At 39.3% G+C, this 21539-nt stretch overlaps 1 protein-coding gene across 4 annotated transcripts in view; it reads left to right on the forward strand.

Moving 5' to 3' along the window:
* The window catches only part of rc3h2 (ring finger and CCCH-type domains 2), a 33614-nt gene extending 13291 nt beyond the window's left edge, over positions 1 to 20323 (forward strand). For 2 of the 4 annotated variants that reach the window (XM_061734284.1, XM_061734285.1), the window contains exons 5-20: positions 36 to 211; positions 1498 to 1698; positions 2911 to 3043; positions 3935 to 4053; positions 5915 to 6027; positions 7020 to 7340; positions 8070 to 8269; positions 8376 to 8689; positions 9267 to 9413; positions 10985 to 11122; positions 12434 to 12598; positions 12688 to 12931; positions 13161 to 13245; positions 14217 to 14424; positions 14543 to 14706; positions 15574 to 20323. In XM_061734284.1, coding sequence (XP_061590268.1) covers positions 36 to 211; positions 1498 to 1698; positions 2911 to 3043; positions 3935 to 4053; positions 5915 to 6027; positions 7020 to 7340; positions 8070 to 8269; positions 8376 to 8689; positions 9267 to 9413; positions 10985 to 11122; positions 12434 to 12598; positions 12688 to 12931; positions 13161 to 13245; positions 14217 to 14424; positions 14543 to 14706; positions 15574 to 15721 — 2876 coding nt within the window. In that variant the 3' untranslated portion in view covers positions 15722 to 20323. Of the gene's footprint in view, positions 1 to 35; positions 212 to 1497; positions 1699 to 2910; positions 3044 to 3934; positions 4054 to 5914; positions 6028 to 7019; positions 7341 to 8069; positions 8270 to 8375; positions 8690 to 9266; positions 9414 to 10984; positions 11123 to 12433; positions 12599 to 12687; positions 13123 to 13160; positions 13246 to 14216; positions 14425 to 14542; positions 14707 to 15573 lie in introns of those variants that run through there. The other 2 variants (XM_061734286.1, XM_061734287.1) reach the window with 2 other exon arrangements.
* The last annotated feature ends 1216 nt before the right edge of the window (positions 20324 to 21539 follow it).

Here is a 21539-nt window from a genome sequence, read left to right on the forward strand (position 1 = left end):
CCATCCCCTGTCTTACTCTGACTCTTCCTCATCAGCGATGCAAGAAGATGCTCTGAAGCTGGTGTTGCTGGCTCTGGAGGATGGATCAGCCCTTTCCAGGAAGGTGTTGGTGTTGTTTGTCGTCCAGAAGCTGGAGGCACGGTTCCCCCAGGCCTCTAAAACTAGCATAGGCCATGTGGTGCAGCTGCTGTACAGGGCCTCCTGCTTCAAGGTATGGACGACATGAAGGTGCTTCAAAACAGACAAATGAATATGTGTTTACTTACTGTGCAGTATATGAACATGCATATGAACATGCATTGCTCCATTCCAACCAATAAGAAGCAATCAAAAGATCATTTGACCCTCAAACCTTATAAAAACTCTCAATTTGATGCTCACTGGTGCCCAGAAGAAGTATTTTCCAAAGTTTTAATCATTGTATTGGCAATGTTTTAATAAAGGAAGCTTAGAAATGAATAAGAAAACATTTCCCTGAATGTATTCAAGGCATTTGAGTGGACTTTTGAAAGCCCTCCCCTTTCTTAAAGCTCTGGATTAATCTTTAAATCGGCATGACCCAGTCCAACAGCTTCATTTTAATATTATCACTTCCTATTTACCACTGGTGCTGCTAATGTCATTAAAGCGTCCGATCTACAGTTTGGACTCGGTAGAGATGTGTTGTGTATGCATGTATTTTTGGGCGTGTTACTTGATGTCAGACATTGCTGGCAGGGCAGAAATGCAAGCTATCTGCGTGTGATGTAACCACGGTCTATATTTGCCCTCACTGTCCTCCCTGGCAGGGGAATGGCGGACTGCGCAGAGATACAGCGAAATATAGATGAATGCTCAGGATCAAAGAGAAGGATGGAGAGCAACAGGAGTTTCAGTAGTGCTGGAAATCTAATTGTGTTTCAGATCTGTGTGTGTGGGGGGGGGGGGGGGGGGGGGTGTTTACTGGTGTCTCGTGATGATTACTCATAGGGCAGATTCTGACAAGGGAGAGTCCCTTTGTATGATCTGAATTTGAGTTTATAAGTCTGAAGACACCACATACGTGCAAAGAGAAAGGTCTGTGGATTACGTTAGCTTTTGTATATTGCAAGCACTGTACCACTATAAGAAATTTTGAAAGAATATTTCACCCGTAACTAACTATATAACTAAGTCATGCTCTGCAAACAATTAAATATTCACTGTGGGCGAAATGCATACATGAAATTACTTCAAAGAGGTTTGGTGTGGGCTTGAAAAGTCCCATACTCTGTAGACTGGCTTTCTGTACGTACAGAAAAACTTTTATTATTTAAAAAAAAACTGTCAAGAAAATCACGGTTCATCTGCTTTCAGAAGTGCCAGGGCGTAAAATGTTGAGTTCTTTACTTAATTTTACCCCCATATGGGAGTGACATTTGGTTTGGGGCTTCGTGCAAAGATCATCTGTCTGTCCCATCTCCTTCACCTGTCTCTTACTTGGCTTTTTCTTGTCTCCTGGCCTGGCCTCACCATCAGGTGACAAAGCGTGACGAGGACTCCTCACTGATGCAGCTGAAGGAAGAGTTTCGTACCTATGAGGCGCTGAGGAGAGAGCATGACGCTCAGATCGTCCACATCGCCATGGAGGCAGGCCTGCGAATCTCACCTGAGCAGTGGTCCTCTCTGTTGTATGGAGACCTGGTCCACAAGTCACATATGCAGTCCATCATTGACAAGGTGCCGTTACGATTCCCAGGAATGTCTTTAAGAATATTTTTTAACAATCACTGCATCTCTTCTCTTAGGCATCTGGCAGATTGGTTTCTGGGGCATTTATATTAAAACGATGCTCTAAAATCTCCCGAAAAGCTTGCAATGAACTGCATGTTGGAAGTGACAGAATGATAGTGGTACACTTTTGCATCTGCTTTGGGAATGCCCCAAAATTCAGAGATACTAATCTTCTGTTCACACGGAGACAGAGGAGGTTGTTTTCCAGGGCATCTCTGTTACTTATAGGCTTTATGTACTTGGGGACTCCTCTGTTTTGAGTTAGCAGAGTCTGAGTCTGCCCGCTACCATAAAAGGAACTACTATAAAAATGAAAAAAAGTAGTTCCTACCAGCAGCGTGTCATTTAGACAGAATAGTTTAGTTATTTTCCACCATATTCCTGTTAATGATATACATTACCACAAATAACTGAATATCAGAAGTATCAATATTTTTATTTGAGAATCCATTTTAAAGCATACAGATCTGGTATCGGAAGTATCGATATTTCAGTATTGATCTGCATATCAATAGTTCAGACTGTTATCATACTGGGGAGGAAACTCTTGGTGAGTGTGGAAGGCCCCAGCAACTCTGACTTTTCACCAGTGGCACGTCTCTCTCGGCCAACGAGCAGCCTTTGAAAGATTGTTGCACAGGCTGTTGAACAGAATGGACGACTTTAATGACGATATTTCTCCGACATAAACCATTGACGTATACAGTTCATTCGGTTGAATTGCTTGACCTGTTTGTGATGATGTAACCTTGTACAGTACAGGCCAAAAATGTGGACACATTTGTTTGAATGAGAAGGTGTGTCCAAACTTTTGGTCTGTACTGTACATGTCTTTTTTTTTTTCTTTTTTCCTTTCACAATTACTGTTTTAATTTTGTTATTTTCTTTCAGTTTTTTTCTTTTAATTGCTCACATGTTGTCAGTATATACACTTACTAGTGTGCTATTGTTGTATGTTATTTTACTGAAATGACTAATAAAGTCATAAAAAAAGACTAGTTTTTAGCAGCCATGACCGCTGGATAAACCTGGACATTTTAAATGGTGTTTCTAACAAGCCTGCATGGAGGAAGCATGGATTAAATGCATTTAACTGCTCTTGATCTTTTTCTTTTTTTTTAAAAGACTAACTATCGTGTTCCTTCACATATGTTATAGTTGCAGTCTCCAGAGTCATTTGCAAAAAGCGTTCAGGAACTGACAATCGTTTTGCAGAGGACGGGAGACCCTGCGAACCTCACAAGCCTTAGACCACACCTAGAGCTTCTAGCCAACATAGACCACAACCCAGGTACTTCACTTAGGTCAAAGCTGAAACATGAGCAGCATGGATCTTAAAAATAAGAGAAAACACTTAAGGGGAACTCGCATGTTCAACTGTATTTCACAAGTGTGAAATGAATGCTAACCATATTTTGAATATATTCTAATAAATAGTAAGCATGATGTTTGATTAACTTTAGATATAGTCATTCAACACTCAGAAACAAACCCAGTGCTGTGACTCGTTTTAAACCCGTTTCTGTCATTTTGCCAAATGATTACACATTGTTACTCTATTTCAGTTTGTGTTATGATATAGTGTAACACGACCCGTATTTGCTTGTAATGTCATTCAGTGCTTCTAAATGGATGCTGTCCCTACATGCACCATGGCTTTCAACTGAAATCGTTCAGAAACTCATTATCCAAAGAGTAAAGAGGCTAAATTGGCAGTGCCAGCCTGGTGCTTTTGTTCAAATTCAGACGCTGGTGTTCATCTGACATTTCCTCATCCTCACATCAGCGTGAAGATAATACGTTGTTTTTTTTTAGGAGCATTTTTCTTTATTTATTTTGCCTTTGTTAGATACAGTAATAAGACCATGACAAAAAGATGACAACAAAACAAGGAATGTAAATTAGGTGCTCCAAAAGCTTGACTTTTGATGTTTTCAGAAATATATATTTCAGAAATATATCATAAAATATGAGGCAGACATGCATACCTCTATTAATTTCAATTCAAAAATACTTATTTTACCCCTAAAAGGACATTAATTTTTTGCAGAATTAATAACAAAATTAATATTAGCAGCTTTTCGTGTAGAACCTTTTTCCTCTCATATCTAGGCTTTGTGTACTGTAATATCTTTTAGAGAATCTCTGCTAATCAGATTCTGTTTGATTTATCTATGTGCAGATGCTCCCACACCATCATGGGCAGAGCTGGAAAATGTAATGCTGGCTGTAAAGTTGGTGGTTCATGGACTGGTGGAATTCATTCAGAACTTTAGCAAGAAGAGCCACGACACTCCACAGGTACGCTGACGGTCCGAGGTCATGCTCATGTGATCTGATTAGGAACTAAACACAGTTTCCTGAAGAAATTATTTGCAGACACTGCAAAGCAGTGTTTTCCTTCAAGATATTTTGTTCCACCTGGTTATGGTTTCCAAGACAGTTTAATAGCTATAACATGGTCTTTGAGCACAGTCTAGCATGAATTATTGTGTAGCATGGTTGTGGGAATATGAATGTCTTGAAAGTATCAAGTATGATAGTCATTTCTGATATTTCTAACCAATTTAAAAAGTAAAAAAAAAAAATTGAGGGAAATTAACTATCGTAGCTTTTTCCACTTTGGGTATCTTTTAAACTTATTGTAGTAACTTCCTAAATGAGAGACTTAAGTCACACATCCTCTCTTTACTAAGTGTAGAGGGAAGCAGCACAGACAGCATTAGCCATTCTCGTAATGATAATGATAGCAGTCACACTCACAGTAAATATGGCAGCAGGCTACCTGGCCACACTCTCTCAGTTAGTAGCAGAAAGAACAACTACAATAGCTTACAAGGACATAAGCAGGAGTGAGAGATGAAACTTTAGGCTTAATGCACTCCTTCCTAGTGCAAAAATACAACAGTGCGTCCATTTATTACATTCAACTCAAACTCAACTCAAAAGTACTTTATTTTTCCGTTAGGAACTTCGTTGCGGGAGGACAAAAGTGCAAGTGCAAAAATCACAGTCCACGCATTCTTACATTCAGTACAATAATAAAAACAAATTCCTACATAAGCACAAGTACTCGTAGCAAGGGTTAAAAACAATCACATAGGCTACAGGATAAAAAAGTTACATAAGATAAAAGAAAGAAACAGGTCTATAGAAAAAGGAAAAAAAAAAAAGGAATTACATTGTAATGGAGGGTATAGTTACACAAAGGCTTCCCCAGACTACATGGATGCACTGAGGCAAAACAAAGCTGCTACACTGGAAACACAAAACAGCAATGAGTAACCAGTACAAAATGAGTTTTAACAGCTACAAGCCAAATAGAGTACTTACGAAGTTACTGTATGAACCAAAGCTAGTGAATAATAGTCTAAAGGTGAACTGTTGCCACCGCAACACGAATGCCATGGATGCACATCCTGTCCAACATGAAACTAGACCTACAATGTTTAGCGAAGTGTTAAATACACATTGATTGCAGCTTGTGTGGCTCAAACGCATTCGAGTTACACCGACGGCAACATTCAGGAGTGAAACACTAAAGGTGGGAAGACGCTTCATTAATACAAAAGTCAAAATAACTTATTAAATCAGACTCATGGCTCATTACATAGGCATCCATAATGCTAATATAAATGTTCAACATACAGCTGCAGCACTTAACTTTATGCTTGCTCATCTGATGTAAATTATCAGCCTTTATTTGTCACAAGAGTAGCGATCATGAAACGCATGTTCTTGGCATGCATTACATAATCCTTACGTGGCACTGGTATAGGTTATGGATGACTTTAAGCAGCTCTAAAGAAACTTAAAAGTTGAGTCTCCACAACAAGTTCAAAGGATTCTGGAAAACATCTGATTTATGTAACAACTTGGTTCATTGGGCTGCGACAAAATGGAGACTATACAAGTGAGAAAAATAAACTGAGTTACAGCAGCAAGAGTGGTAGTGTTGCCTGACCATCACAGGTGTAGTCTGTGAGGTCCGGAAGGCAGTTCAGCCCATGCACCCACAAATACCCTGCACTGTCCCAGCAAAGCAAGCGAGGATGCAGAGAGGCGTAAAAATTATTAAAATCATTATTTTCCAGAGTTGATTGGTCTGCATTGAAAAAAAAAATATTGAGGACTGTATGTTAATTTTCATTTCCTTGTGCAGCCTCAGGCCAACAGCAAGTATAAGACCAGCATGTGCCGGGATCTTCGTCAGCAGGGCGGTTGTCCTCGAGGAACCAACTGCACATTTGCACACACACAAGATGAGCTCGAGAAGTAAGCGAGCACCCACACAAACTCTGCTTTTTTTTGCAATGCAGTGTTCCACATAGTTCATACAAGAGATTATTTATGTATTTTTTAAAGATTTTTTGTGGCTCTAGTGGCCCTTTATTGAAGTTGCAGACAGGAAGGGGGTAGAGAGAGAGAATGGGGATGACATGCAGCAAAGGTGCGCAGGGGTTCGAACTAGGGCTGGGCGATATATCGAGATTTTAATATATATCGATATACACGATATGGTACGAGACAATATCGTTTATATCGATTTAAAAAAAAAATAAATAAAATTATTTATTTTTTTTTACATTTTTTTTGTAATGATTTTGATATAGCTTATTTTGTGACAAATTGACTTGAATGTTTTATTTGAGATTTGCACAAATGTTTTGTTATTTGCACAACTGTCAACCTCAGTGGAAAAGTCTGCCTGTTACTGTCTACATTGTATTAATTGCACAGTGTATTTTAATTTAATTGTTATGCAGGAAATGGATATTTGTTTTATTTTATTCAAGAAGCATTTTTATTCTATATATATAGGCAGTTTATTTTTATTTCATTTGTTTTATACATTTTGATATTGTGCAGACCTCTGTTAATAAAGGAACCTGTGTGACATTTGGCACGAGGCTTTGTATTAAAACTGACTGTTTTTTTAAGGGTTTGCCTCAGAAAAAAATGAAGCTAACAGAGATGCTATGCTATAGTGCAATTAAGGCACAGAAAAAATATCGAGATATATATAAAGTATCGCCATTTAGCTAGAAAATATCGAGATATGACTTTTAGTCCATATGGCCCAGCCCTAGTTCGAACCTGTGTCCGCTGCAGGAGGACTGTAGCCTCAGTATATGAGCCGCTTGCTTTAACCACTGTGCTACCGAGCAGCTCCATACAAGAGATTAAACAGTGTATTGTTTTAAGTGTCATCCATGTCTAATCTTTGTCAATCTTCTCACTTTTCCCGCCATGCTTCCTCCTCACAGATTTAGACTGAGGAACAAGAAGACCAGCACTGTGGGCCGTGGATTCCCTCTAGCCCCGGGCGTTATGAATAAACCCTTCACCGTGGAGAGCGGCCTCCGCACAGATGTGTCCGCAGGAGTAGGCCCGAGCCTCAAATGCACAGGGGAGAACACTATCGCCGTGACAGAGGGAGTCTCCAGCCTGACTCACCTGCAGCTGATCTCCAGAGGGGTGGACATGGCAGAGGAAAGGAAGATAGCGGTACCAAACGGAATCAGTGGGGCTAATGGCTCCAACGGGCTGACTGGAGCCAAGAGAACCACGTTGCAGTCAACAGAACAGTGCGATTAATCCTCTGTTTATTGTTTGTACATTTAAACACATCAATCTTAGTGTTACTACCAGCATGGCATTACTTTTTGTAAAGAGCTAAGATTTGTGAAAACCTTGTTTATATGCATTTATATTATTGTTCTAAAAGCACATTTCCAAGTTACTACATGTCAATATTTGCACATACCGTATTTTCTGGACTATAAGCCGCTACTTTTTTCATAGGTTTTGAACCATGCCAACCAACTATTCTGTGGATTTTTCTTCCACCGCTCAGGCGCTCTAACCGGAATTAGAATAAAAACTAAGACAAAATAAATGCAAAGAAGAATACGCTACTTCTTCTTTAGCAGATAGAAGTAGATAGAAGCAGATTTCAAACAGATAAATAGATGAATAAATACCGGTTATTTTCTCTTGGTTCAGTCCAGTTTTAATCAGCAAAGTTGCTGCCGTGTTAAAAGACACTGTTAGGAAAGGATCTATTTAGGTAAAAACATGTACATCATTTACAGTTCAAAATGGTTCTGTACATGTAGTAAATGTCTAATCTAACAACATAAATATTTGCGGCTTGCATATCTTTTTTTTTAAATAGAGCGGATGCGGCTTATATACAGGTGCGGCTTATAGTCCAGAAAATACGGTATTTAAAATTCCATATCATTGTGTTTTTGGTAAAAGATTTTTCAGATTTCTGATTCATCCTGCTCTATCTCCCTGACTCTGCTTCCTAGGAAACCCATCTCTCCTCCCAGGACTCCTGTCAGCCACTCATCAGCATCGTCTCCCTCGAGCTCAGCTGGCCATGCTGAAAGTAGTGCTCAAATGCCCAGACACGGTCAGTTCATTCTGCCGTCACCACATCCCTCTCAGTCAGAGCTGTACTACCAGGAGCCCCACCCGGCTTACGACACAGTCCACTATCAACCACCCTGTGAGTCTATTTCTTTGAAAATGTGTAATTTAACATAGATATTTTCCCTGTAAACTATGCTATTTTCTGCTCGAACGAGTACAAATCCTTTTCTGTTATTCTCCAGCAGGTTCCTACCACCCATCTACTCTCCATCCTTCTCAGAAGCCTTGTATGGCTCGCTTCCTCCGATCCTCCCATGTCCCAGAATCTTCTCTGCCACCTTCCCTGGGCCCTCCGTCATCTTCTTACCCAAACGACCCTCAGACACCACACCCTCCTTCTTCCACCTCTTCGGGGTACCCGCCACACCTCTCTAGAGATCGACTGGGAGCTCCGACCCTCCATCCCCACCCAGGGCAGCCTCAGTACGGGCCTTTGGCCCCTGCTCATGGTGTTTATGCTCCCCTGTATGACAGCAGGAGAGTATGGAGGCCTCAGGTAACGCATTTGTTATTTATCATACTGCCACTTAACTTAATAATTACCGTATTTTCTGGACTATAAGCTGCACCTACATATAAGCCGCATCTGCTCTATTTTAAAAAAAAATAATAATAAAAAAAGATATACAAGCCGCACCTGTATATAAGCCGCATCCAGTCTATTTAAAAAAATAAAAAAAAGATATTCAAGCCGCAGATATTTATGTTGTTAGATTAGATATTTCCTACATGTACAGAAGGATTTTGAACTGTAAATGATGTACATGTTTGTACCTAAATAGATCCTTTCCTAACAGTGTCTTTTAACACGGCAGCAACTTTGCTGATTAAAACGGGACAGAACCAAGAGAAAATAACCCGTATTTTTGTATCTATTAATCTGTTTGCATTTATTTTGTCTTAGTTTTGATTCTAATTCCAGTTAGAGCGCCCCGAGCGGTGGAAGAAAAATCCACAGAATAGCCGCACCTTTGTATAAGCCGCACGGTTGAAAACCTATGAAAAAAGTAGCGGCTTATAGTGCAGAAAATATGGTACAAGCTTTATTTTATGTTAATGTTTGCTTTTTACAGCTTTACCACAGAGAGGATGCAAGGAGTAACTCGTTGCCTCCAGAGGTGCTGCATTCCACTGTTTACCAGCCTCCACTCAGGGAGAGATTCAACTCTTTAGATAGCAACTACTGTTCCGGAGCTGAACACCGTCCAGGGCTGCACAGGGTATGTGAGATATTGCACAGCTTATAACACGGCCTGGGGAGTGCTTGCTTTTGACTGGGCGGAGGGATACAGTTTTATTTGCTTCTCCATATGTGTCTCTCCTTTATTCAAAAAAAAGGATGCAACAAAACTCAAGCTTTCTTCAAAATAAATAGTCATAAACATTTTGATGAGTCCACAGAAATCTGAAAAAACTAAATCTTTTAAAATATACTTACATCCAATGACACATAGTATAGTGTATTAATCAGTTGCGCTCTGACTTAAAATGATTCTTTTATTTGTCTGGGCAGCTTTTTCTTTTCTTCGCTTATTGTTTTTACACCCACACTTAACCTCACATATCTTCCTTCCAGTCACATAGTTACAGTATGAGAGTTTACCTCCATCATGGTCCACCCACCTCTCACCCAGAAATGTCTTTGCTTCTCCCACTCGCCTCTCTCTCCATTTCAGATCTCCATTATCTTCACAAGTGAAATCTGTTGCGGTACTGTGGCATCGTTTACAATTAGTGCCCTTTATGGCTACATTATCTGTGATGAATTGGATGATTGGTAATGCAAGACACACTTTTGAAAACAATTGTTTGAATGTGGGTGTGTGTCTGTGCGTGTGGGGGGTGGCTCTCTGTTTAAAAAAAAAAAAATAACCAAACGTTAGTCACATTAACACTGGAACCTGTGATGGAAAATTTATCCTTGGCCACTTGATTAAATCAAAACTGCTCAGAGCAGCAAAATATAGCCTTGGCCCAAGGGTGTACAGACTGGTAGTTTAGTCTGCTAAAAAAAACAACCTTAAAGATGTTTTTGTCTAGTCGAATCGTAAGAATGAATCATCCTTTGTGCCTTAAAATCATTATGCTTCCTTTGTTTCATTGTCATTCTGCATCGAGACACCTCATGTATGTTTTGACCCTATTACATGCAATTATTTAATTAAATCTACTGAAATCTGGATCCTCTCTCAAGTCTTATTCTTGGTAACTTAGACACTCAATTTCAGTCCAGTTATTCACCTAGTTGGAAAGAACATATTGAAGAGCATTTAATGGGTTTTTCCACAACAGAACCCCTGCAGGCACTACTGTGAGCAAATTCCAAGAAGGAAGGAAGGAATTCTGTATATGCAATATTGAGCGGATACAGAAAAGTGTGTGAAATATATGGTGGGGCACAAAAACTGTAAGGTCCTAATAGTGTAAGATAAACTAATGCGTAAAACCCAAACTGCCTTTTTTAACAAACATTTCACAAAAAGCACAAAAGCTTTTGAAATTACACAATCTATATCTGTTTCATACTTCATATTGTCAGTAAATGCATCTCTGCCTGATGCAATCTCTTTTCCCAAGGTAAAACTCCAAAGATGCAACTGACTCCTCAAAGAGCTTCATTATTCATGTTTTCATAATGAATTGATCAGACTTCTGTCACATGCGTTCATTATCCAATGGCATTTGCACTGAACTATCATTATTTGTAAATATGAGTGTTACGGAGATGGTTATATGATAATCTGTTGCATTTTTTTCTAATTTTGTCCTCTTTATCCAATAATTGCTTCAGGACTATGGTCGTGTTCCTTTGGGCTATGAAGATCTGTTCAGAAGGAAGCATGAACAGTGGGCTCATCATCACCATCATCACAACACCACCAGGCCCGCCCAGTCTTCCCCCATCTTCACCATTGATTTCGGAAAAGAGGTAGAAGCCGGATAACGGAGACATCAGATACACAAATATGCACGCGTACACAGGATTGTAATGAGTATTTCCAGGCATGCAATTCATGCTGTATGGCCACTGTGACCTGCTCATAAAAAGTGTCACTTTGACTTCAAACTGCAAAATTTGTGTTCGTTTTATATTTACTTTGCAAAATGTTGCAATTGATTCCTATCCCAAAAGCTCACGCTTTCTACTGTGCCCAATGATATTCAAGTGGGAGATAGTTGCCTAGCAACTGTGGAGGAATGCACAATTGTGGCATGTGTGGGTGTGTGCGCGTGGAAGAGAAAGGAGAATAAGAATAAATATGAAGAGAGACTTTATCAGGCAGTGACAGCATCTCACTGTGGGTTTTTTTTTTTTTTTTTAAACAAAATCTGTTGAATGGAAGACTTAAACCTGTTGAAAAAAAATGTATTTCTGGTGCGTTATTTGCTACATATTCTTGTGCTTTGTCCTTCAAGGCCTTTTCAATAGTAAAGACAGTTGCTGTATAGCTGTATATATTAAACATTTCCACCTGCATGTTATCAGTTTCTCGCCTGTAATGAGCTGGGATTGGCTCCAGCAGACCCCCGTGATCCTGCAAAGGATAAAAGCGGTTATAGAAAATGGATGGATGGATGTTTGCAGTTCTCTGTTTTCTTTCAGATCCTTCAATGAGTGAAAAGCACTCAGTATGTGTTCCCATCATTGAGGACATCCCATAGTTCTTTGTTTTCCTTGCATGCATTAAAGTGTTTTCGGACATGGCACTGCTGCATCCCAATCTGTAGCTTCCTCCTTGTAAATGTTGATGCATACCACATTAAAATGTTTGGCTTATTCTAATTTATGAATAAGAGGATAATCCACACTGCGTTCGCCCCTTCACCTCATTTTGAGTAACCTTGTGGAGCTGGAGCCCAGCTCAGAAACACCTTTTTATTGTGACATTATGTCGAAGGACAACTATGCAGTCAGGCACCCTCCTATTCAAACACCTTAGACTCAGAGCATCTTATTAACTGGCTTGTGTGTCTATTGCAGTCCATTGTGTGAACACCTGACTGCCATTCTTACTAAGTATTAGTGGGCTGCAATTTCGGTGTCTTCAAAGTGCTTCAAATTAAGTACCTGGCTGAAGACAAGAGGGTAGAAAAATGGACAAATAATTCCTAAGTGAAAAAAAAAATAATGCCCAGATATTTTTCATAGCTGTAGCTTGTCAGGCCATTGTAGTTGAGTGGCACAAACATTCAACAAGCAAAGTAATCTGTCTCTGATTTTTAAATGTCTCTCTTTCAGCATGTGGAAAGCAGCGGTGGGCAGTGTGTTGGCTGCAGGTTCAGAGGTGAGGATAGTTTGGCGCACTATTCTCCGTGGTCCTGTGGACCCGTCAGACCCTGTGTCAGCCCTTTTGAGCCTGAAACTCTCACGCACACATCTGCTCACTCCTGTTCGGAGCGTCCAGTAAGAATCCTCACACACCTGCCAGCATACATCCAAAGTAATTAATATTTTTTATTCGAACATATTCTGTCCATGTGTTTCTCATGCAGGAGTTAAACAATAATGAGGGGGGAAGTGGTGGCATTAGTGGTGGTGGGAAGCGATGGCTTCATTCGTTGGAACACTACCGACGTTTGAAAGATGAGGACCCAATCATTCCTTTTAGTGAGGGGCCGATTATCTCAAAGTGGGGTGCAATTTCCAGGGCATCTCGCACTGGCTATCACATCACTGACCCTGTCCAAGCCACAGCCTGCCAGAGCAGCGCCAGCACCACCCCCATCAACTTTAAAGGTAAGGAAAGGCATCACAGAACCTGAGAACCGATGCGAAAACTAAACAGGCAAAAGAGCGGTAAAGTGTCTCCCAATCTTTTCAGGGAATGATGGGGTTTGTTTCCTGACCAAATTCTCAGGTCATACTGTTATTTTCACCATAATCTGTAAAGCCTTTAATTTACCTTTGTGTAATTTTTAAAGTTTCATTGAACCGAACGTGCATGCAGCTTTGATTTGTTTTGCAGATTACAACCCCCACCTGGATCACAGTGACTACAAGTGGAGCTCCAGGGGGTCTGACTCTTCCAGCCTCTCCAGCTTCCATGAAAAGTACAACAGTCTCACTTTCAACCTCTAATTCAAAACTTTGAGATCCTTTTTTTTAGCAACTATACTTTCTTGCACGCTCCACGTAATGCTGCTTTAATTAAAGGCTTCAAAATTGCATTCACACCACTGAAACCCCAAAGCTTTTTTTTTTTTGTAGAATTTAAAAAAATATTAGGGTGGTTCTATAATTAGTGCTGTCAAGCATTACATTTTTTTTGCGATTAATTAATTAGGATCTGTAATTAATTAATCTAATTAATCTGTTGTTTAATCGCACCTAAAAATTGCTGAGAAAAGCACTCAACTTGGGGTGTTTTCCTTTAAATTCATTACATTATTGTGGCAGATCAAAATATTGATATATACATTTATAAAGTAATTTATTTTTTGAACAGATGCAGTCCTAGCCATTTACATCCACTTGGCAATAACATTCGCCAGCCTCTCTGTCGCAGACGTGCACATGTGCGCGGTGCTCTCCTCGAATTTATATTGGGGAAGAGCGTTGCTGTGGCAACATCTTTGCTGCTAAGTTTAGGTGTGGCTGTGCTCGCGTCCGGTTGCTTTGCATCTATTTGGCTAAACTTGAGCTGCTTCGTTGGTGAGCAAAGTCCTTTCCACAAAGAACTCAATCTACCTTAATCAATGGTGCCGTCGGGGCATTTTTGAAATGTAAATTCCCCATTAACTCGACCGTCAACTTTCAGATGCTCCTCTATTTTCACTTCTCTTCTCCGCTACTCACCGCCGCCAATTAATGCGCTAATTTGACACTCCTATCTATAATATTAAGAAAATTGATCTTCGCCCCCTTTCACGTCCTCCTTGTAGTTGGTTGGTAAACCCAATGGGTCCCAAACCCATTTCTGTTCAGTGTCATTGTCACATTTTAACTAGTTCCAAATACATTGTTGCTAAGAACAGTTACATTTGTAGTTTTGTGTGTTGTTGTCTGTACTTGTACATTTTAGTGAGCACCTTTATGCATCAGAGCTACACGGCCGTCGAACTTCAGTAAGCAGTGGAGAGAAAATTGTGTCTGACTTACAAGCCCAGCAGACTCCCTTCAGACAAGGTCGGAACCGAGATGGGAGTGAACCGGACCCGAATCGAGACATCGAGCTTGAACTTCGTGCTCTGGACATGGAAGATTCAGACCAACAAGAGATCAAGCCTCAGGTACCCTTTTCTCAAGGCATCATTCAAATCTTTGAGTTGAATGAATCCATCAAGCTTATTGGAAGCTTTTTTATGAACGGCCATAGTCTATTATCTCTTTTGTTGTCATGCCTCACAGGAGTCTTTAGATCTTGCCAATCCACAGTCTCAGGATGCTACCCACCTCCTTCCAGCTCCCTGCTCATCTCCGCTCCTCTCAACCTCGGTAGAGAAGCATCTCCAAACAGAGGCTCTTGCAACTGAAAAGATGGATGCTCATCTGCTAAAAAAGATGGCCTTTAGGTGAATTTCCAGGGTAACTTTTGTCTCACGGTATCACCCTGCGGTCTGAGTTGTCTTTGGGAGGGGGGGAGAAGTCAGAGCCGCCTGGGAGATTTGCGAGGCCCTGTGCGAAATGGCGGGGGGGGGCCCTCAAAATTTTTGGGTTTTTCGGGTCGGATTGAGGGTGTATATATGTGCAATTTTAACTCTCCAATTAGCAAAATACTGGATACCTTCCCTTGCCTCATCATCATCTGGGCTTGCCTCGACGCGGGGCCCCATGGCTGCTTGAGACCCGGTTGGATCGGTGATTTTTGTAACAGATTTATCAAACGAGCCTTTCAGAGAGGCATTAAACTCTTCCATTTTCTTTTGTTTTTTTCTTTTTTCATCCCCTGATGGAAATTTTCTGAATCTGTCTCGTTCTCTCGACATTGTGTGGCAGTTTGTTCCAACTCCACCGTCTGGATCAGAGCAGCTTGTGTCTGCGCTTGGTCTGATCAGTTGTATGGAACAACAGACACACGCATCATTGCACATATATTTATTGATATGCACAGACTAGTACACATTTAGGTCTGTAATGGAACGTGTCTGTTGATATTTATAAGGGAAAAAACGAAAACGAAAAACAAAAACGAAAAAAAAAGAAAATTTGAAAAAAAAAATTTTTGAAAAAAAAAAAAAAACGGCCCATAGCGCGAGGCCCCTTGGGGCGCGAGGCCCCGTGCGGTCGCACGGTTCGCACACCCCTTGCGGCGGCCCTGGGAGGAGTATATTATTGATGATCAAATGACCTTGGAGGCTTGGCCTGTACTGCCTTCTTAATCCTTCCTTCCTTCCTCCCTGACTTCCTTCCTCTCCTTTTTCTCTTGCTTTTGTTTACAGGAAGTCTCTGTCTCCAGGTGGGCTGGTGTCAGGAGGTTTGGGCATTGGGAAGCTAGTGTTGCGGACCGGACCTCATCGATTAGGTGACGCTTCCACCAGGGCATGCCCCGAACCGCCTGGGACAGAGATGCTGCTCAATGGAAGCTAAGGGGACACAAGGTCTGATTTTATCTGAGCTGATGCTTATTCACCTGCCCACAACAAGACCTTGCTTAAAGGAACAGCAACCAGTTCCATCCTTCATAAATATCAGTCATATCAGGAGTCTGTGTCACACTGCAGCGGGCAAGAGAGAACACTTGGTTCTGCAAGTTGTACAGTGGTGATTTTCATGTTTAGGGGCAGGGTTGGAAAAGTCACCGCACCTTTGTTCACGTTTTTCCATAGAAGGCAATTTTTGGTACCATAACATGTAGTCATATAGCCGAGACCTGTGGGTAACATAATAAGAAATGAATGATCATATGATCATGTTGTATTAAGGTTCACTCACAGGATTTCTTTTTTTTTTTCTTCCTTTAATGAATTCACCATATGAAGCCTCAAATTACTGAGGTCCTTTTTCTCAGTACTAAATTTGTGTAAGTAGTTTGTACTAAACTAAAGGTCCGTTTATTTCTCTCTATCCCACGCGTATAAGGCTTTGAAAAGATTAATTTGTAATGCTTTTTAGCATGTGCCTTCAAAGAAAATGTGTTTCCATAAAAAAAGCGCCAATTCACATTCAAGACACCCATAACTTGTAGATCATAGAAAAAACTGGGATTATTTATACCCTTTTTTTAAAAATATCTCTGTCAATTATTTTACACAAATTTCTGTCTCTGTACAGGGTCTAGAATAATAAATGCTTTTTCCTGGGCAGCTTTATGTAGCAATGACTTCATCTGGCTTTGTGCCTCTGGTTTAGCGTAAAGCAGTTGTTGAGGTGAGACACTACAGGCAACGTTTGTTATTCTTGACATTTTGGTATACTTGTACTACCATAATGTAACATAACACAATTACTCCAGTGTGAAAAAAAACAACAATCTAGGGACTTTATTTTTACAGGGTTACGTCCATTCCACATGCAAATAAGCACATATTTACTTTCATTACAACTTATTTTGCACATTTAAACACAACAGCTGAAGTACACTCATATATACAGGTTTCCATTATAAACCGATGCATTTTTTTATGATCTTTAAAGGCCATTTTTTATAGCACTTTAGTATATCTTTGATGTTTTCTGATTTGAATCATCAGAAAGAGAAATCCAGACTTTCTTTCATTTGTGTTTTATGTTGGAAAAGTTAAATAACGCCCTTGATGTAAGTAATCAGTTGGGAAAGTTTTATTTCCTCTTTTTTTTTTTTTTTTTACTTTTGCAGTGTCTCACCTCAAACATCCTCTGGGGGAAAGTACTAAATACTTATATATTTTAATAGTGAGACTGAAATAATTATTTCCTCAAAGGGATGAGAAAATCCCTTTGAGGAAACAAAATAATTGCAGAGCCTTTAATGTGTTGGTCATGAAACAAGCCTCTGTTAGATGTGAGTCATATGATCTTTTACATCATCCTCTAACTTCTGCTGACTGTTACGGGATCACTGAAGACAATGACACAGTCATAAACTCAGTTTGTGAATGATCATTGACTATTTGAGATCACATGTTCAATGGAAAGCAGTTTCCCCCACTTTTTTATGTATCAATAATAGAATACTATTTACATTTTATCTCCGCAAACTTAAAGGTGGAAAGCATTTTATTTTTGGTGCAGATATTCTCTTTCAGGCGTAGGTTGAGCCAATATACAGTATCAGTTACAGACCAAATTAACAGACAATTTGGCTTAAAGATGCTTGGCCTGTAGTGATACTGGCAACCAGTCCTGTTGATTGTAGGATAAAAAACAATCACAGCTCTGTCACATGAATAAATGGTGCCGCCTGAGCAAACTGTAATTCCCACACAACTGAAGAGTACTTAAAGCAAAGTGGCCTTTCTCTCCATGGTGTTATAATAACCAAAATATGATCTCTTTTAACAGTTGTTATTGTGCTTTCCAGGTCAGTCACATTCATGTTCTGTGTAAATCATTCACAAGTTTTGCTTGATGTTTAAAAATAAAACCGACATGAGGGACACCACCTCTTGTTGCCACTCTGTCTAACTTTTTGAAATGTTTTGTTAATTTAAGTTTTTTTTTCTTTTAGCGTTGCTAACTTCTGTGAAGTTGTGTTGAGATATTTTGTATACTTGTTTCTCTTGTGTGGTCTGTTTTACATAGATAAAACTGATAGTCTTGTGTAACGCTGGTCTGTGCTGTACTATCTGATCCTCCAAAGCCTGCTTCATTGTTCATTTTCTTTTTCTTTTTTTTTTTTTTCCTTTGAGTGTGGGTGATTTCCACATAGCCCTGCCGTGCCTCACTTGTTTCTACACACATGAGGCATCCTGGCATGCGTGACTTAAATGAACAGCATGAAAACATGAATCTTTCTTAGCTATATGGGATGTAAAGTCTTTTAGACTCCTAAAATCTTTTTACACCTACCACCAGAATCAAACAGAATGGGAGGAGTAGAGGTACTGTAACTGATCTTTAAAGAGTTCAAACTTCCTTATTACGTTCCTTTTGCCTCAGCTGCCATTGTGGAGTGGCTTTACTGAAGATCAAGTTCTAACTATTAAGTAAAAAAAATGAATGGCTTTGGAGTTTCTCTTTGACAGTATCTCCCCACTAGCTGCTCAGAATAGTAAGAGAATAGACTTCGAGTGGCTTAATATGATTTATTTTCTCCTATTTTGAAAATCTCTTGAAGGGTGAATTGCCGACTGTAAAAGGCAAGGGCTGGTGCAGGTGATAAGCTGCACCTGGTAATTAAATAAGCTTGGCTACCTACTGTCACTCTGCTTCTGTTTACAACTTCACCTCTGAAGTCATGTAAAGTTAAGTGCCATGTTGTGTACAATACAATCGATCCCTGCGATTTTCCTACAGCTTTTCATATTCCTTAAATGTAAAACTATGCTCGGAGGGATGCGTTCAGTCAAAGCTGAGGAGAGACACTTCTCTTGTAGTTCCGCTGTGTTCCAGTAGGAGAGGCTAGATTGTCATCTGTGAATTGCTCAGGGAAGATTTAATTTGCTTGGCAACTTTGGCTTTTTCTATACTCCTTTCTCTGAATATTCTGTGGAAGTATTTATTTGAATTTCACTTGCAGATAAGTGATCCTTTCACCCAAAGCATAAATGGGACAAAGTGTTAAAAATTACTTTTTTGTCAATGCTTTCTTTTGTCTCAGTATCAATATTGGCTTTGCTGTTAGTGTCATGACAAAGGGCTGGATACATACTAAACTGTATGTAAAAAACAGTATTGTGTGAGTGTTGAAGTGATTTTCCCTGTTTCTTTAAGTGTATATGGAGCACTGCTGTAGTGGCCACTTGCACTGCACTGATTTCCTCCCCCATCACTGCCAGCGAGTGCCCTTCCCCGTTTCCCTTCACCCCCACCACCTTCGTCCATCCGGACTTCCTGAGTCATGCATGCAATATAGTCCCTATTGTGTTGGCGGAGGAGTAATGACGATTCTGTAGTTGTGATACAACACACCCAGCGCTGTAACAGTTCTGCACATGCCCACTGTGTGGCCAGTCAAGTGCTGAAGTTTGCTTGCAGCATTTTAATTGCTTGCTCATTAAAATTACTTATTGTTTGATAGAGATTATATTATTATTACTGTTACTGTTAAAACCACATTTGATTGTTGTGGTGGTATTTTTTTCTTGGTAGACTCTGTTTTCTTTGTTTTAAATTTGAGAGGTTTCTGAAACTGTTTTTATTAGACCTGAAAATGTCTCATTATTCTATATTGTATTGAAAACAAAAAGCTTGTTTGTTGATTGTGAAACATATGAAGAACTGATGTTTTTTGACTATTCATGTCTGTATTAGACATTTAATTTGCAAATCTATTGTTTGATTGAAATCTACATGAACTTTGAAGAGATGGTACACATCTGTCATTGTATACAGTCTGGCACCATCATTAGATGGACTTATAGTATTAATGCTCATTTCTACAACCTGTGATAATCAGATATATTTAAATGTTTAAATCATTGGGGCTGTTGTGTAATGTTTCAGAGGAAAGAAAATACACTCCTTACGAGACTATATCTAAAATGTCCCTAAAATTAATAATACTGTTACGTATTCCATTTATTTCCTTGGAAATATCACATTGTGAAAGGTTTCCCTTTTACTTATTGTAATGCAGGACTGGAGTGAAGTCTAACCTTTTGTGATGATGATTTATGTGCTTTTAATAATAGATGAAGCTGTTTGAGTTTTGTTTTACTGACTCATTGATTCTTCTGTGCATTTTCTGACTTGTTCAGCAGTATTACACTGGCCTTTTGAGAGCCCGGGCAGGCAGCAGACTGTTTCTGTGTTGCAGAGAGATGGATTTACGAAAATTAAGATTACAGCACATGAAATTGCATGCTATAATAAACCAACAACAGTAGTGCCTATTTGTGCTTCTTGTTATTTCTGTTTTCTAGCATATTTGACAAAAGTCTTATCTTAACACAACTAGTTATCTCCATCCAGCTGGCTAATGTTTAAAGGGTTCTCTTAAGAAAAGAAACAGTATTTATTAATGTCTTTTTTTACATCAGATTTGTGGGGAAGTTTTTTTTGTAAAATACAGACATTGTATTACATTTTCCTTAAAGCATATTGAATAAAAATTCATGACATGACATCAAGATAAATGCATCCAAAAAGATAACTCCTTTCTCTTTAGCAGAAAACTAGCTCAAGCTACAAGCTCAGCCTATATAAACAGTATTCTAGGACACATAAAATAATCTGTATTAATTTGCAGCCATCTAAATAAGAACATTTAAGTACTTCACTGTGAAGCATGTTAATGATGCCACATATGCACCATGTGTATTGTGATCTGAAAGCTTTTCTTGGTCATTTAAAAGTTTACAAGGTGAGAATTATGGAACTATTCATGTTGTGGTAGCTCAGTTGGCATCAGCAAACCAAGTCAGGTTGTCAGGTTTTCTTGCAAGTTCTCAAATTCTGTAATTTGTTTATTTATTGAACACATTTAACTTTAAAAAATCAAAAGTTCTGGGTTTCTTATGTGTGATAAGGACAATATATAGGACTTTTCCCCACTCAAATGGCCCTGTTGTGCTAAATCAGCTCGCAAGGGGACAAACTTGAATGTAAACTTAAAATCTATCTTTTTTCCCCTTAAATTGCAAAAGGTTAATGCATTACCATGAATGAACTTTAAGAGTAAGAATCCCGCCATTCCAGTGCAATTTATAAAATAGGGACACCCAAACATCTTTAATTTGGGCACTCAAAAAGCAAGAAATGGCTCTGGAAGCCAGTGTTATCATTGTAATAAATCTAAACTGGAAGTTTCTTATTTTACAAGCACAGACACATGACTGTCAAACTCGAATGTTATGTAGTTATTTGGTGCCTATTTTAAGTCATTTAACAATTAAAATGGTTGCTGAGTAGTTTTAAAGTATCTTTAAGAAAACAAAGAATTTAAAAAAACAACAAAAAAACAACAACTATTTTTGCTGAAAGCCTACCTGGAACTATCTAAAATAACTATCTGTCAACCACTTACACACTACAATTATGTGATCAGAATCTGATAGTCCGACTTTTGTTTACACTGAAATGTGGACATTACTATGTATGTAATTCCATAATATAGTCTCAATGAAAACACGAAGGGGAATTAAAGCACACTTATTTATTTTTAATATTTTCAGTTTACATACACAATGATTGTATTCAAGTTAAACGTTTACATTTTCTTTTAAATTGTCATTCTCACACAAGTGGCTCTCTGGTATTCACTGACTGATTATTATACAGCGCTGGTGCTGCTGACGGACATCGGTCCTTCCCCCGTGAGATACAC

Source organism: Cololabis saira, chromosome 11 (assembly GCF_033807715.1).
Source record: "Cololabis saira isolate AMF1-May2022 chromosome 11, fColSai1.1, whole genome shotgun sequence".
NCBI classification, from domain to species: domain Eukaryota; kingdom Metazoa; phylum Chordata; class Actinopteri; order Beloniformes; family Belonidae; genus Cololabis; species Cololabis saira.